At 39.4% G+C, this 18,138-nt stretch overlaps 1 protein-coding gene across 1 annotated transcript in view; it reads left to right on the forward strand.

The window, feature by feature from the left end:
- Window positions 1-8,602, forward strand: part of Chrm5 (cholinergic receptor muscarinic 5) — a 79,339-nt gene extending 70,737 nt beyond the window's left edge. The window contains exon 2 of the mRNA XM_078049893.1: window positions 4,079-8,602. Coding sequence (XP_077906019.1) covers window positions 4,165-5,763 — 1,599 coding nt within the window. The 5' untranslated portion in view covers window positions 4,079-4,164 and the 3' untranslated portion in view covers window positions 5,764-8,602. The remainder of the gene's footprint in view (window positions 1-4,078) is intronic.
- Window positions 8,603-18,138: the final 9,536 nt, after the last annotated feature.

Below are 18,138 nucleotides of genomic sequence, written 5' to 3' on the forward strand. Positions count from 1 at the left end.
GTCCTCCACCTGGAGGCAGAAATCCTTCCTCTTCTAGAAGTCTCAGTCTTTTCACTTACGGTCTTCAAGTGATTGGGTGAATTCCATCTACATTATGAATCCACTTCTGCTGTACTCAAAGTCTACTGATTCAGTGTCAATCATATGTGAAAAGTACTTTCATAGCAACATCTTGATTGATTTAATCAAACAACTGAGTCTTGTAGTCTAGACAAGTTGACACATAAAATTAACCATCACATTAGATAATGCAGATTCAAATTTACAGAACTATAGTTATCTTGGATCCATTCCATTGTTGAGTTTTCTTATTTTTTCATATGGGAAACCAGATGAGAGAGAAGACATATCCAAGTTACACACACACATTCATGGAGTTCCTGCCCATACATACATACAACTGGGTCACGTGTGTCCAGTGGCATGCTGTCCCCTGCTATTTACCTGTTTATATCCCCAAATCATGTCTTGAGGCAGAGTCTTGTCTTGTTCTGTGGTATCTCCAGCATTTGAATCCATCACATAATAGACATTCATTAGGTATTTATTGGGGAAAAGAAAGAAGAAAAGGAGTAATGAAAAATAAAGGAAGTTCTATAGGCTTTTTCTTGCACTGGGTAACTTAGCTCTGGCAACTAGAAAACAGCCTATGATGGTATTTGGCAACAAAATTATATGGTGTAATGTAACTTTATTCACCCTTTTCAGGTGCCAGGAAGTCTCTGCCTAGTGACCCAGCATCCTTGGGACTTGCGCTGATGACTTTTAGGGTGTTGATAATACCAAGCAGTTATAGATGCAAGGTAACAAGAGATACATCTGGAAAAGGGAGACTGGGAGCTTAGAGAACAGATTTTGGGGAAGACAAAACCTACTTTTTACCCTTTTGAACTTATCAAAATCTTTATCACATACATGCATAGTTTTTTAAATTTTGAGACAGGTCTCACTAAATTGCTGAGGTTGCACTTGAACTTAGGATCTTCCTGCTTTTCCTGAATTGCTGGAGTTTCAGACATGTGCCAATATGCCCAGCTATGTACAAAGACTTTTAATCCACAAAGGAAAATTTTTCTTTTAATTTTAAAGTTTAAATTGTCAACAGATAATTGATTTAAAATACCCATTTTTTTCAAACAATTACTAATTTTTATTTCAGCCTAAGTATAACAGCATACATAAATTCTCTGGGATTAAAGATTAAGTCCATATTTGGGGTCTGGGGACATAGCTCAGTTGGTAGAGTGTTTGCCTCCTATGCACAAGGCCTTGGAATCAATCCCCAGCACCACAAAAAAAAACCCTCCCATATTTGGCCCAGTTGTTACAAGCTATTGCTCAGTCTTCTATGTTTTTTTATTTTGTTTTTTAATTTTTTTATTCTAATTCGTTATATATGATAGCAGAATGCATTACAATTCATATTACATATGTAGAGCACTATTCTTCATCTCTCTGCTTGTATACAAAGTATATTCACACCATTCATGCCTTTTTCATATATGTACTTAGGATAGTGATGTTTGTCTAATCTTCCCATGCTCCCCCTCCCAACTCCACTATGAACCAGTCTCCTTATATCAGAGAAAACATTCAGCATTTGTTTTTGTTTTTTGGGGATTGGTTTATTATTTTTTCACTTAGCATTATATCCTCCAATTTCATCCATTTGCCTGAAAATGCCATGATTTTATTTTCTTTCATTACTGAGAAATATTCCATTGGGGATATATATATATATATATATCCCCAATGTGTATGTATATGTATGTATGTATGTGTGTGTATACACACACACACACACACACACACATATACACACACACACCACTTTTTCTTTATCCATTCATCTACTGAAGGGCATCTAGGTTGGTTCCATGGTTTAGCTACTGTGAATTGTGCTGCAATAAACATTGATGTGGCTGTGTCCCTGTAGTATGCTGTTTTTAAGTCCGTTGGGTATAGTCCGAGGAGAGGGATAGCTGGATGAAAAGGTGGTTCCATTCCCAGTTTTCCAAAGAATCTCCATACTGCTTTCCATATTGGCTGCAACATTTTGCAATCTCACCAGCAATGTATGAGTGTGCCTTTTTCCCCACATCTTCGCCAGCTCTTATTGTTGTTTGTCTTCATAATAGCTGCCATTCTGACTGGAATGAGATGAAATCTTAGAGTAGTTTTGATTTTCATTTCTCTAATTGCTAAAGATGTTGAACATTTTTTCATTTATTTATTGATTGATTGTATATCGCCTTCTGAGAAGTGTCTGTTTAGTTCCTTGGCCCATTTATTGATTGGGTTATTTGGTTTTTTGGAGTTTGGCTTTTTGAGTTATTTATATACCCTAGAGATTAGTGCTCTGTCTGATGTGCAAGTGGTAAAAATTTGCTTCCAAACTCTAGGCTCTCTATTCACCTCACTGATTGTTTCTTTTGCTGAGAAGCTTTTTAGTTTGAATTCATCTCATTTATTAATTCTTGATTTTAATTCTTGCCCTGCAGGAGTCTTCTTAAGGAAGTAGGAGCCTAATCCAATATGATTTGGGCCTACTTTTTCTTCTATTAGGCTCATTGTCTCTGGTTTATAAAAAAGGGCTAGGGACGTGGTTCAGTGGGGAAATACCCTTGGGTTCAATCCCTGGTAACAAAAAGAAAAAAGAAAAAGAAAATGCACCTCTAAATAGGTATTAGTATATGCATAGCGGGGAAAAAACTGCCAAAATTCACACTAAACTTATTGCACTGGTTACCCAATAGCAAGATGAGATTAGAGGAAACATTTCTACATTTAGATTTTAATATTGACTAAACTCTTATGAGGAGTGTTATTACTTATGTAATCAGGAAAAAAAGATAAGACAATTCTATGATATTGATAATAGTCAAGAATGGAGAGAGGGTTATTATCTTCAGGAGTGGGCAAATTTCAAAAGGTGCAAACCAGGTCTGTATGTGGAATTTGCACATTCAGGCAGGGAGAAGTGTTGCATCCCATGTTGACTCACAATAGTGCCTCAGTAACCCCTAATAATTAAGATTGGAATTATAGAATAGATACAGTTTGTCTTTTTCTCCAGTTCACCACAGTCTAGGTACTTATTACCTGTCCCAACCAGCACGGCCAAACTATCAGGTTCCAGCAAGGGGCTACGGGAGATTGGAAGAAATCAAGAGTCAATACACGCAGATCTTGAAGATAAAGCTGGGGTCCGATGGAATGCTGCTCTCTGATGGAGAAGCAGGTCTAAAGAATTACACCAGCAATCTTTATTATATATGTCTCTAAATCAGATTAAAGATTATGCAGGCATTATTCTTTGTATTCATGAAAGTTACAGAGTTAGCAACAGTATACAGCTGTTTCCTCAGTTACATTCTACAGTTGCAATGTGCAATGTTAGGAGAATTATGCAGCTCTCTAGAAAGTTCATTGTTTAAAGTTACTAATTCGAGGGTAGATTCAGGAGCAGCGGAACTGGTAAAATGTTGTTATCTTAGCAAGGAAGTTCCTTCATTCCCAGGAGCTGCTGTGCCTGAGATTAAGGTTGAGGCTGATAAGACTCTAGCATGGAGGACATCTCCATAGCAACTGGGCAGCCTATGCCTTTTCGCAAAAACTTTCCCAGTCACCAAGTATGCCACAGCCATTAAGTCATCAGGGACCCCAATCTCAGACACTGGTTTCCCAGTCACTGTCACCACTCTCCACAATTGCCCAAAGCTCACAAAATAGGTTTTGTGCTATGAGGTTATTGCAATGTAAGGTCATTTAATATTCCTGCTTATTGCTCCCAGATAATCAGTTCTCTCCTGTTCCTTTTCCAACATCTTCTCAGTCCTTTTTCAAAAAGTGGACACAAGAGGGCAGCAGGTCCACATAGAAGGAGAGCACTCATGCATTATCATAAAAAGCAAAAACGGTAATGCCTTTATAAAAATATCACCAAAAGTTTAGAGAGTTCAGCATCTTGCTCTAACTGTGTGTGCAACCACATTTGATATTCTGTTAGAAAAGATAAACAATGGGTGGAAAAGAGTCATGCTGGTGAGAGGAGCTAATGTGTTTCTTTCTCTTCCAGATACTGGCCAATAAGAGGTGAGGTAGAACAGAGAGCCATCTAGGTAGAACCTAAGAATTAATCCCAATGCAAATTCTTGCACCAGGATGGAAGGTGAATCATACTTCAATGCAACCATGGTTAACAGCACCCTGGTAAATCACCAGCCTTTGGAGCGCCATGAACTATGGGAAGTTATCACTATCGCAGCTGTGACTGCTGTGGTCAGCCTAGTCACCATCGTGGGCAACGTCTTGGTCATTATCTCCTTCAAAATCAACAGTCAGCTCAAGACAGTTAACAATTACTACCTGCTGAGCCTAGCCTGTGCAGATCTCATCATCGGGGTCTTCTCCATGAACCTCTATACTACCTACATCCTCATGGGACGCTGGGCTCTTGGGAGTCTGGCTTGTGACCTTTGGCTTGCACTGGACTATGTGGCCAGCAATGCTTCTGTCATGAACCTTCTGGTGATCAGTTTTGATCGTTACTTTTCCATCACAAGACCCCTGACGTATCGGGCCAAGCGTACCCCAAAGCGGGCTGGCATCATGATTGGCTTGGCCTGGCTGATCTCCTTCATCCTCTGGGCCCCAGCCATTCTCTGCTGGCAGTACTTGGTTGGGAAGCGGACAGTACCACCAGATGAGTGCCAGATTCAGTTCCTCTCTGAGCCCACCATCACTTTTGGCACGGCCATTGCTGCCTTCTACATCCCTGTTTCTGTCATGACCATCCTCTACTGCCGAATCTACCGGGAAACAGAGAAGCGAACCAAGGATCTGGCTGACCTCCAGGGTTCTGACTCTGTGGCTGAAGCCGGGAAGAGAAAGCCAGCTCACAGGGCTCTGCTCAGGTCCTGCCTTACCTGCCCTCAACCTACTCTGGCACAGAGGGAAAGGAACCAGGCCTCCTGGTCATCCTCTCGCAGGAGCACTTCCACCACTGGAAAGCCATCCCAAGCCACTGACCCAACCACTGACTGGACCAAAGCTGAGCAGCTCACTACCTGCAGCAGCTACCCCTCCTCAGAGGATGAGGACAAGCCCACCACTGACCCTGTCTTCCAAGTGGTCTACAAGAGTCAGGAGAAGGAAAGCCCAAAGGAAGAATTCAGTGCTGCAGAAACAAAGGAGACTTTTGTGAAAGCTCAAACTGAAAAAAATAACTGTGACACCCCAAAATACTTCCTGCCTCCAGCAGCTGCTAATAAACTCAAGAGTCAAAAATGCGTGGCTTATAAGTTCCGATTGGTGGTAAAAGCTGATGGGACCCAAGAGGCCAACAACGGCTGTCGCAAGGTGAAAATCATGCCTTGCTCCTTCCCAATGTCCAAGGACCCTTCAACGAAAGGCCTTGATCCCAATCTCAGCCATCAAATGACCAAACGAAAGAGAATGGTCCTTGTCAAAGAGAGGAAAGCAGCCCAGACCTTGAGTGCCATTCTCCTGGCCTTCATCATCACATGGACTCCTTATAACATCATGGTCCTGGTGTCCACCTTCTGTGACAAGTGTGTCCCTGTCACCCTGTGGCACTTGGGCTATTGGTTGTGCTATGTTAATAGCACCGTCAACCCCATCTGCTACGCCCTCTGCAACAGAACCTTCAGGAAGACCTTTAAGATGCTGCTTCTCTGCCGATGGAAAAAGAAAAAAATGGAAGAGAAATTGTACTGGCAGGGGAACAGCAAGCTACCCTGAAGAGTTCACATCTCCCACAAAAGAATAATGACCATGTCTTGTTTATGTGTTTTTAAAATGTCATCTGTCATTTTGAGTCCCTGAATAGTTTTCTAAATTGCCAAAAGAAAGGTGTTATAGGAGGTAATTGCTGCGAATACTAAAAGATTCTTGCCTGTCACCACTAGAGTTTACCAATGAGGTAGACAGAACCATGACCTTTCACTGGAAGCACACTCAGGTCACAAGGAACAATGACCTATGGAAACATTTATCTAGTTTTCTGTGGGGAACATCAGAGACCAGATGGAAACCCTCCCCTGTGGAAACCTGTTATAGAATTTTGTGCAATATTTGTCTACGAAGTTGTCTTGTACCAATAAGAATCAGGAGAATGTCAGTATCATCTATTAAGAAGAGTGATATTCAACTGACTTCTAAGAATGTCTTCTTCATAAACTGATCAGTATTTATTATGCAGCTATTATGTAGACTCTATTGTGTTATGTTTTCCTGACCCTACATCTGAAGGAAGCTATTGCTCTTCCCTGTCATAACCATGCCAATTACTGTGCCCACTCAAACCATGCCAATCTCCATGGAACCATTGTTCCTCTTATGAGTCCAGAAAGATACTGGGACTTGTAAATACCCAGTGCTTTAGAGGGGCACCTATTCTGCAAATAAAGATAATTTAGTCTCTACAGTCAGTTATTTTCATTTTTACCAGTGGGATTCTTTTAGATAAAGCCAAGAATATATATTGTGTATTCTATTTTGTGCCCATATGAAGCTATTTACTTGTGCTATGTTCGTAGGAGGACTAGTAGTATAACAGCCTTCATTGGTAAAGATCTTCTCCAGGATATTTAATCATGGTTCTTTTATACTGTTTTTCCAGAGCTTGCTTTATAATTTCTTCACAAGACAAAACTGAAGCAAAATGGAAAAATAGATTCAGTTTCACTTCGGGCTTTTGAATTTCTCTAGGAGCCCTTTGGAAAGTCCCCAGTTTCCCTCATGCAGACCCCTAGATCACACTCAGGCACAGGCAGGTCACTGTGCTGCCTCCAGGCAGAAGTGCTATGTAGGGCACACAGAAGAGAAAAGCTTTATTTTTCTAAAAGTCCTTCAAACAGGGATGCAGCAATTATTTACTTATTCATTCCTTGCCAAATACAGTCAAAGATGAGAAGCCCAGAAAAGCCCAACTGAGGTTCATCGGAGCCAACTTAAAAACAAAATTTTCAGCTAGAGGGGTGTTGCTCTGTAGTAGAGCACTTGCCTAGCATGTGGGAGCATTTGTCTAGAGTTAATCTCCAACAGCAAAACAAAACAAAAAAGGGAAACCTTCATCTTTAAAAATAGGCCATAGTAATGCATAAAAATAAAAGTTACACACATTAGAGGATTGGGATCATTAAAAACCAATTTAACTGAAATTTCTATATATATAAACAAACTGAATCTAAGATGCTTTTTTGAAGCTTCTGAAAATAAAATAATGTATAAGAAATTGAAACTATAAAATAGATCATAAAATTAATGAAAGATCCACAAAGAAATCATCACAGTGGTGCACAAAGAGTTCAGAGATGAGGCACTCCCATCAGAAGCCCAGTCTTCAACAGGTTGTCTATATCAGCTGCTATGAATGAAAAGCTCCAGACTTCATTTGACTTAATGTAGGCTAGCTTTTTATCCAGTTCCATTTGCTAAGAAAATGGAAGAAAGAGCCCCTTTAGTTGTTCTGGGAGTTAGTTATATACTTGAGTACAAGGAGAGCTTCCACCTACCCCTGAAGAGTAATCCTCTAGGTGACGTGCCAAGGAGGCTTCAAGGTGGGAAACTCTCATGAGGACAAGGCTGGTCCACCCAGGCCTTTCTTCCAGCCCTGTAGGGACTTGACCCTGGGATGAAACATCTTGGAAGCACCATAGCTGCTGAGGCTTTGTGAAGGGCAGGTTAAGACCTGCCAAGAATCTAGTGGAGAATATTAACTAATTGGCTCAGTTCTTCAGAACAGAGGCTCCCAGGCCTACATGATATCAACAGGGTGAGACTTCATAAGCAAACCTACTCCACCAACTCTAGATAAAACGGTTGATTCTTTCCATTTAAGGATTTGGTTCCTGACAAAAATGAAAATCACTCCATGAGAATAGCAGTTTAAGCCCATATTGGGCATTCATTGTTCATAGTAGAGAGATAAGCCAACTCAAACAAAAGAATGCAGAACTGGATCAGGGATGGGGTGCTGTATTCCTTCTTTATCCTTGGCTTTGGAAGGCCCCAGTTTTGCAGAATATCCATGCCCCTTGATATAGACAAAACAAAACAAAACAAAACAAAACAAAGCCCCAAACTACTAAGGGAAACTAGACTTCTCTGGAGTAGGTCCTTGAGTGGAGTCCCCAGAACGAACAGATCCAACTGTAAACAAAAGGGACTGGGTGCATGTGTGAATGGGGCTTGAGCTGACTTCAATCTTAGGCCTTCTATGCTCCCAGTCTCCCAAGCTCTGCCTACAGTAAATACAGCTTGACGGTCTGCTGGATGCTGTTTTGTTGCTAACAATGTGATTTGTTTCTCTTCAACTATGAATGTGATGGCCTGTCATGGAATCTTTGTTTTCTGTACAACTTTTGGTTAAACAAAGCATTTAGTCAATATTCCTGGCCTCTGCTTTGCTCCTTTGGAGAATGTCCTTTGAGGTGATGTTGGCTTTTTGTAATTGTGAAATCTGCACCTAAACCTCTGCATTGAAATATCCAGTTGTCTTCTGTAAATACTGGAATTACAGCAAAACATTTGTATTGTCCTAATACTATTCTGGATATTAAAGAAATGTAACCACACAGTGGTTGAGTGCTAAGTGTTTAAATAAGAAGTCATCATGTTAGATCCATCCATGTTAGGGTCCACACCTTTGTATGCCCACACCTTTATGGAAAGGAAGGAGTATGAGTGTCTAATATGGATGTGTGTCTCTCTTGCTACCTGTTGTGATTCCCAGTTTGTTCTTCCAAGTTACCAATGACCAATTAAGAGTAAATAATGATGATGAGAGGTCTGTAACTAAAACACTTCCTGTCCCTCCACAAGGGAGGTAGGCAGACCTTGTACGACAGCCCTTTATCAGGTAAAGAAGATACGGAACAGCCATGTTTCCTGTTCAGTCAGATCGTTATAAGTGATACTACGTGATACTAATTTCCATCTCCCTCATGTCACTTCACCAGTAAAGTTCAAGATTACATAAACTCTCAGCCAAGAAAAGCCCAGGTTGAGAGTGGGAGGGAGAAGGAAAATAAATGTGTCAGGGAAGAAACCAGAAACACATTTTTTTAAAAAACAAACTTTTTTGAAATAATTTTGAGCTTGCAAAAGAGCTGTAAAAATAATACAAATAACTCTTACATTCCTCACCTACATTATGCACTTAACATTTTGCCACATTTGTGTGTGCATTCTCTCCATGAGTGTACACATTTGCATGCACATCTTTTTCCTCAACCATTTGAGAGTAAATTCAGACATTGTGTCCATTTATCTCTAAATTTCTTAAGAACAAGGTTATTTTACAGGCCAAATGCAGTGGCATACACCTGTAATCCCAACTACTCAGAAGGCTGAGGCAGGAGGATCACAAATCTGAAGCCAGCCTGGACAATTTAGAAGACCCTGTCTCAAAATAAAATTTAAAAAGGGTTGATGATGTAGCTCTGTGGTAGAGTGCTTGCCAAGCTTGAGCAAGGCCCTGGGTTCAATGACTAGTACCACAGAAGAAAAAAAAAGGGTAGGGGGGAGAAAAAGAAAGAAAGGCTAATCCACAATACAAAATCAGAAACTTTGACTTTGCTACAGTACTATTATGCAATCTATAATCCATATTCAAATTTTACCAGTTACCCAAAGGATTTTTACTTTAAGGATGTCTTTTCCAATTAAGGATTGAATTCAAGACCTCAGAGTACGTTCAGTAGTTAGGTCATGTTTAGAAACCTTTAATCCGGAAGAGGTCCTCAGGTTTTCTTTGTCTTTCATAATATGGTTGTTTATAAGAGTACCTACAATTCAATTTTTATAGTATTGAATTTTAGAGTTTTCTCCCATAATTGTTAATTTTATTTTATAAGTAAAATATTTGTATGTTTGTAAACTATACAAAAAGATACACTCAAAGAAGTGTCACTGCATCTTCTACTTCTTTCATTCCATTTCTATCTTCCTTATAGGTAACATTTTTTTTTTTCAGTCTCCAGTTTTCCCATTTTTTTAAAAAAAATTTTTTTGATTTAGTCGTAGTTGGACACAATACCATTATTTTATTTTTATGTGATGCTGAGGATCGAACCTAGCACCCCACCTGTGTTAGGCGAGCAATCTACTGTTGAGCCACAATCCCTGCCTCCAGTTTTCCCATTTTTGTTTCTTTTTTATTTTAATAAACTTTTAGCCATTTTTAGGTATTGTATCCATGGTAAAAATATTATATATATACTTTTATTTTGGTTTCTAAAATTTAAGAAAATATTTACTGACTTTCTACTATGAAAAATAAAGAATTGATTCTTCCATGGTGATAGCTACTTCCCAAACATCCATCCCTCACCTTTCAAAGCTGTGCATACATGGGCATGGGTACTTCTATGAGAAGACCCTTTGTTGGGTACCATATGCTCTCCATCCAGCTAAAGATGTGGGTCGTAGGGAAAAAGACATAGTTTGCAGCTTGTTGGAGCATCTGCTGTTACTCAGAGCATCTGCTGTTACATCAAGTAGAACAAGTTGGACAACTCTGGACACATTAAGTAATAACAGGAAAAAGAATGACTCAGTTATATATTCACATTAATCTCAAAAAGGGCATAGTCAGCATCATCCTCCAATAGATTGCACTTTCCCTCATCTCCCATCATGATTCATTAATTAATATACATGTTGATGGTGGTGGAGGAGGTGGGGTACAACCTTATATGTATCTGTGACCTGTGCTTGGGCAAAGAAAGCCAAGCCTGATTTTGCTCATTGCACTTGACTGTCATTCTCACCTGTCTATCTGCCCCAAAGTCCTAATTTCTTATTCTATATGGCTCTTAAACAAGTCTCATACCACTAGATTTCCTCAAGGATACCATTATGCTCCCTTAAAAGCAGTTGTCCAAAGAGTATTCTTTTTCCCAGTCCTTGGCCATGATTTTCTGGAGAAATAAATGCATCTGTCCTGGAGTCCTAGTGAATTAATTGCCCCTCTCCTTCAACAAAGAATGGTTCGCACTTGACTCTCTTAACCGCAGTATCACAAGCTTGGGAATTTGGGCTCATTTCCCATGTATCCAAAGACAGATACAGTCCAGCCACTTTTGATCAAAATCCAAGAAGCTATTGATCATGATATGCTAACTAGACTTTCTACTGAACCATACAGTAGACTGCCATGGATAGAAAGTCCTTTGACAGGTCTGTTGGTACCCAGAAGGTAGAGTCTATTCAGCAAAGTCATAAGAAAAATAAAGTCTTAACTCAAAAAATGATACTAGCCAGGAACTGTGGTGTATGCCTATAATCCCAGTGACTTGGGAGATTGATTCAGAGGATCACAAGTTCAAGGCCAGCCTCAGCAATTTAGTGAGACCCTTCTCAAAATTTTAAAAGGGCTGTGGGTATAGATCACAGGTAGAGCACTTGCCTAGCATGTGCAAGGCCCTGGGCTCAATCCCCAATACCCAATATATAAATAAATAGACAAACAAACAAAGCTGATACTAACTTTTGTTTTATATTCACTATATTTTATAATAAAACAATATATATTTGCTTGGAAAACAACTAAGCACACAACAAAAAAGTACCAGTAATTCTACCAGTCAGAGATACCTCTGCCAAACACCTTAGCATCTATCCTTGTGTTTTCTATGTTTTACAAACACAGACTTCCAAAAACTCTTAGAGCTGCTAAGGGCTATTTGGCAATTCTCACACAGAAAATATCTAGCCACTCAAACTGTTGAAAGTTGAAAGTCATATAGATATTTCTAAAATCTTATTTTTAAAACAACTATATTAGTTTCCTAGGGCTATGGTAATACCATTCCACAAACTGAGTGGCTTATAAAATAGACATCAACCATTTCACAGTTCTGGAGGGCAGAAATCTGAACTCAAGGTGCCACCAGGGTCCTGTTGCTTTTGAAGGCACACAGGAAGGATTTGTCCTAGGCCTCTCTCCTGGCTGTGGTGGACTCAATTTGTTCTTTGGTTTTTAGATAACCATCTTCTGCTTGTGTTTTCTCACATCATATTTGAAAGAAAACTGGTGCAGGACTGATCACACAGGCACTCCAAAGATAGAAGCATAAGCAGATTTATTGTCAGCCCCCTGACAGGCTGCTCTGAGGAGAGAGAGAGAGAGAGAGAGAGAGAGAGAGAGAGAGAGAGAGAGAGAGAGAGAGAGAGAGAAAGCAGCAGGAGAGGAAGAACAGCAGCAACTCCCCCTTGAGTATTACCTTTTATAGTCCAGAATCATGGCCGCCTATCAGGGGCAGTTTTAGCCCTTGCTACTGGCATAGCAAGCATCATCTGATTTTGTGAAAGGCAAGTTACTGTTTCTTGAGAACAGAGAAGAGCAACTTTTTATCTCTCAAGGACAGAACAGAGAACAGCTAGTCTCTATCTCTTGAGAATAAGAACAGTATTCATAAAGTGGGGCTGGGGAAAAGATGATGGCTGTAGTTACGCCAATAATATTCACTCTTTGCATGTCTTTTTCTGTCCAGATTTCCCCCTTTTGTAAGAACACCAGTCACTGGGGTGAGGGCCTACCCTAAAGCTTCGTTTTAGCTTTATTACCTTGCTAAAAGACCCTGTCTCCAAATAAGGCCACATTCTGAGGTACTGAGGATCAAGACTCTAACATATATGAGAACCAAGCAAGAAAAATGATTTTCTGTTTTATAGATGAACTAACTATGGACCCAATTCTGAGTAGCATTGAATGGGAAGGCTTTTAGAACTGCTACTGAGAAAATATGCAGTGTCCTTAACTCCATCATAGAGACCTGGCAGAATAGGCTTTTCCAGATAGGACAGGTATTGTGTATTCTTCAAGTAATATTGGCACTGATCTCCAGGCCTGAAAAAAAAAATACAGGAAGCTAAAGATAGGAACACAATATTCCGTGCTCCTTCTAGGTATGCAAGAAGACCTCTGGAGACTGGAGGCCCATATATCTTGAGTCTATAACTAGCTGAATGTGTTCTCTTTAAGAATCTAACCTGAAAATCTGGAAAATCGCTCTCTCTCTGTATTGGGAATCAAACCCAGAGCCTTTAGCATGCTAAACAAGCATTCTACCACTGAGACACACCCTTCCTAAACTTCCAGAATTGCCTTTCTGGGGCCCTGTAAGTTTAACTATCAAAATAGGATAAAATCAAGACCTTAGGCTTTTAATTTTCTATAACCAGTACAAATGGACAATGATCCTGACCAATTTCTTAAAATTTTTAATAAAAGCACTAAGGTTTTTCTCCCCATAATGGATAGTTTTCTAAAATCATTAACTCTTGCTTCAATTTTACTCACAGTGATTTCTCTTTCCTCTACTCGTCACTGGATTCACCTTCTCCAAATGCCTCAAACCTTTCCATTCTCTTTCCTTCACCGTGTCTTTAGATCCAGGAATCACCATTCAGGCAACTTGAGTGCTCCTATGTTTGGCTACTCATTTGTTCAGCAAATAGTTATTGATAAACGTGGAAAGCTTGAGGATGCAGATGGGTATATGATACTATCACTGCCCTTCAAGAACACAAACAGAATGATGGATGGAACAACTATAGGACAAAGAAAAATCACTCCAGTGGTGGCTGAAGGCCCTGCTCCTCCCTAAGCACAAGTATTTCTCTTCTTCAAGCCTCTTTACCTCTGATTTTTATCACAAAAAGAGAATTAGCCCTGAAGCCTGAAAACAAAGGGTAGTAGCTTATGTGTTTGAACAGAGGGTGATAGATTGATAGGTACATTGGATCACATCCAACACTCACTAATAAGTTCCCATGAGTACAATTTTTTGTTTTTTCTGTTTTGTTTTGTTTTTTCTTTTCCTCTTTCTTGGTTTGGCTCCCAATTCATGGGCTACATGCCTAGGTACTGTATTTTTCAGAAAGGAGACTTACCCTGTCTGGATATACCCTAACCTTTCTATATGGCGGGGGGCATGAGGGGGTACTGGGGATTGAACTCAGGAACACTGCTGTCTTTAACACTGGGCTATATCCCTAGCCGTTTTTTTTGTTTTGTTTTTTTTTTTAAACAGTATCTTACTAAGTTGCTGAGACTGGCCTCAAACTTGTGATCCTCCTGCCTCAGCCTCTTTGTGTTGCTGGGACTATAGGCGTGCGGTACCACACCAGGTTCCTAACCTTCCTAATCTATAATCCAACCCCTCAAGGGAGGAGCAGAGGTCAGGTAGGAATGCAGAAATTAGAGTTATACATAGAATTCTGCAATGATTTCTTCAAACTCAAATACCAATAGTCATATGCATACTTACAAACATATGATTTGAAGCAGTGAGAACAGAAAGAAAATTATCAAGGTGGGAGCAGATAGTTCAGAGTAGGAGGGCTGAGTCTACCCAGAAAAAACAGCCCTCAGAGGTCTAGAAGAAAAGCAAACACCTTTCCAGCCAGTTCCCACCAGCTCAAGAGGATGAAGAAAAAGAGAAGTGTTTATGACACTGGTTTCTGCTGGGCCACATCATCTAAAGATTCAAGGCTGGGCGGAGGTGGGCAGGGAGCAAGGTAGGAGGGGAAGGCAAGACTTGTTTTTCTTCCACTTAACATAGTCTCTCAAAGTTTCTAGGACTCTGATATTTTTACTAAAGATTCTAGGCTTTTTGGCAATGATTTTCATGTACCACAGTTTACTCAGAGTCATATTATGAGTTATGGCTAGGTGACTGTAGCCAGGTGACCATAGCCAGTTCACAGCTTGGTTCACACCTGTATAAAGAGGAGTATTATAACATCACCATTTTGCTTTAATTATTATCATTATTTTTGTGCTGGAGTTTGAGCTCAGAGCCTCACACATGTCTACCAGAGCTACACCCACTACCCCATTTTACTTTATTCTTAAAGTTCATTAGCGCTAGCCACTGTATCTCAAGATTCAAACCCAAGTCAGTCTGACCCCAATCTGTGTTCAGTGCTACTTCATTGCCTCAAGCATCCTGGAACCCATACACAGGGGTCTCTTATGATCTGTCCTAAAAAGACAAGGTGAATGCGGGACCATGATGCATCTGCCAACCTCTCCAGTTACTTGCCTCTCCTCTGGAAGCACTTTTGGTTCCTTTGAGAGTCACCATTCACACACATCTATCAACTCAAACTAAGAAACTCCTCCCTCTTACCCCCTTATTCTCAGGTGAGTTGAGAAGTCTTTACTCTTTTAATCTTACCTTGTAAGTCACTTTTTCAAGAAAGTGTTCCTACACTTGCCTCTACCCACCCAGACAGGGTCCCTGTTCACGAGCTTTTATAAAACCTTGGACTCTTCCACAGTAGCACTTATGAAGGTTTTCATTAGACATGTATGTATTTGATTGATCAATATCTGTGTCTCTGGCTCAACACTAAGCTCTGAAGCCAGAGTTCTTGTGTGTTTTGCTCATTCATCATTGTGTCCCCTCAACTAATAGTCCTTGGCACACATGTACTATAGATACTTCACAATGTTTTGTTTTTTCCAGTGCTAGGGATGGAAGACAGGGCCTTGCATATGCTAGCTACTTCTGAGCTGTGTCCCCACCCCTCCAAATGATTGTATTCTTTACTAAATTAAGTATGTACACACCTGAGATATGAGATAGTTGCAAAGCAGTTTCCTGGGCTCTATGGGTTTGTTTGTTTATACTGGGGAAGGAATTAAACCTGGGGCACTTTACCACAAGCTACATATCCAGTGCTTTTTATTTATTTTTATTTTACAATGGGGTCTCCCTTAAGTTGCTTAGGACCTATGTTGTCAAGGCTGGCCTCAAACTGCAATCCTCCTGCCTCAGCCTTCTGAGTCAGAGAAAACAGGTATGTGCCATGCCACTATGCTCAGCTAGGGTTTTGTGTCTGTGTGTGTGGTTTTGATTTTTCCTATAGTGGCTGGTATCTTTGTGTCTCCTAAGAAGTAGAAATGTAATTCACCATGGTCACTGATCTCTATCCATGCTAATGATTTGAGTTGGAATCCCAACAATATGATACAACTTTATGTGTGACGAGTCCCCCACAACTGTTTTAAAGGAGGGATTAAGATTCCTCCTACCATCCCTTCAGCACAAAACTACTGTACTACTGGTGCCTTATACTCCAAGGAGCTTAGGGCCCAGGAAGAAGAGAGTAAGCAAGTAGTTCAGTAATAGAAGAGCTATTATATAGTGAGGTAAGCTCAGGTATGAAAGAGATCAGAGACTTAGTCAAAGCCAGGGGCATCTGGAAGACTTCTGTAGATGATTTCTACACTAAGTCCTGAAGAAAATGTAAAAAATAGACAAGGAAATGGGATAAGTTGAGGTGGAGAGTTAAGAGGACGAAATATTTTAAAAGGGCCAGGGTGAAAGAGTGTGAAGAAGTTTCAATGAGAAACTATGAATGATTCAAAATATATATGAGAAGTTTTCCAGAAGTGATTCTGGAAGAACTAAAGTCAAGAATCAAGAAGTTTACCCTGAAGTTCTTAGAAAATTAACAAAGGGTTTTAATAGATGAGTGACCCCATCAGATTTACCTTTTAGAAACAACTTTGGGATTATAAATTCTGAAGCTCCAGGCACTAGAAACTAAGACTAAAACTATTTTCTCACAAAAGTAATTTTCTCTTGACTATACCATCCCTTCTTTCTAAGAAGTGTTTGGAAAAAGAGGAAGGGGCAAGGTGAGCAGGTTGGAAGAGATGTGTAGCTATGAGTTGATTATGGGCACATGAATGCTTAGTTTTTAACTTTTGAGTTATAGGAAATAGTAATGGTTTGCTTTAGATTAAGACCACTTACCCACTTGTGAGCTTGGAAAATTGTGTAACCTCTGTTTCCTCCTCTGAAAAATAAGAATACTAATAATTATAAACTTATTAAGGATTTATATGTAAGGCCTCACACAGAATCTGAAAAATAAAAGCTGAACTATAAAAACAGAGAAATTGTGGTTGCCAGGAGCTGAGGTGTGGGAGAAATGGGAAGATGTTTTATCAAAGGATAAAAACTTTCATTTATAAGATGAATAAATCCTGGAGATCTAATATACAGCATGGGTAGTAATGGATGTGTTAATTTGGTTGTGGCTGTCAATACACAATGTATAGGTATAAAACCATCACATTGTACACCTTGATCATATTCTATTTGTCAATTAAATATTTTAAAAATTTAAAGGAAATGGAATAAATTATTTACATTCATTTATATGGAAAATTACTTTCCGAATTACCTAAAGAGGTGCAGATACACATTTTCAATAATTACAAATTTATTAAATTTCTGTGGAATTAAATGCATTGTCAACTTGTTTTGTATTGGAAATGTTATTCATAGCTAGTTTTGAAGCCTCTACTCATTCTTCGTATTACTTGAACTTCTTTTTTTTTTGTTTGAATTTTTTTTTACTTGTAGATGGACATAATATCTTTATCTTATTTATTTTTATGTGGTGCTGAGGATTGAACCCAGTGCCTCATGCATGCAAGCGTTCTACCACTGAGCCACAACCTCAGCCCCTTACTTGAACTTCTTAATTTACTCCTTTCTCTTCTCAGACTTGCCTGCCTGGCTGACTCATCCTAGTAGGCAGAAGCCACCATGGAAAGCTTCATTTCTCCTGTCCCATTATAAAGTTGGGCTATTGTATACAGTGGGTAAGAGATTATGTTAGCATTTACTTCTATTTTGGGGGATTTTTTTTCTAAAATGCCTTTTTTTTTAATGCTTCATCATCCTTTTTTCTAAGAATATAAAAAAACACCCATAATTTATAGGCAACATCTGAATTTACAAAAGCTACTTTTCAAAATCTCCTGAATATAAACATTTTAACCAAATGAATATTCTCACATATCTCACAAGTTAAATAAATGAACTAAATAATGAAAATAATCACACCTAAAATGCAGAAGAGCAAAGTACAACTAGGTCCTCACTCAACATACCCCTTAAACTGAATTAAAGTGCTCAGCCACTAGCTACCATTGATTGTATTCCCTAAAAATTAATGCTTAGCAGAATTTCAATACAAAATTGTACATAAGTGGTTGCAACCAAGCAAAAGTATGTGTTTATATATGACCTGAAAGCCAATTAACAAAAATGAAAATAGGTGTTTCAATTTTTCTTAATAGTA

The sequence above is a fragment of the Ictidomys tridecemlineatus genome, chromosome 5 (genome assembly GCF_052094955.1).
Source record: "Ictidomys tridecemlineatus isolate mIctTri1 chromosome 5, mIctTri1.hap1, whole genome shotgun sequence".
Taxonomy (NCBI): Eukaryota; Metazoa; Chordata; class Mammalia; order Rodentia; family Sciuridae; genus Ictidomys; species Ictidomys tridecemlineatus.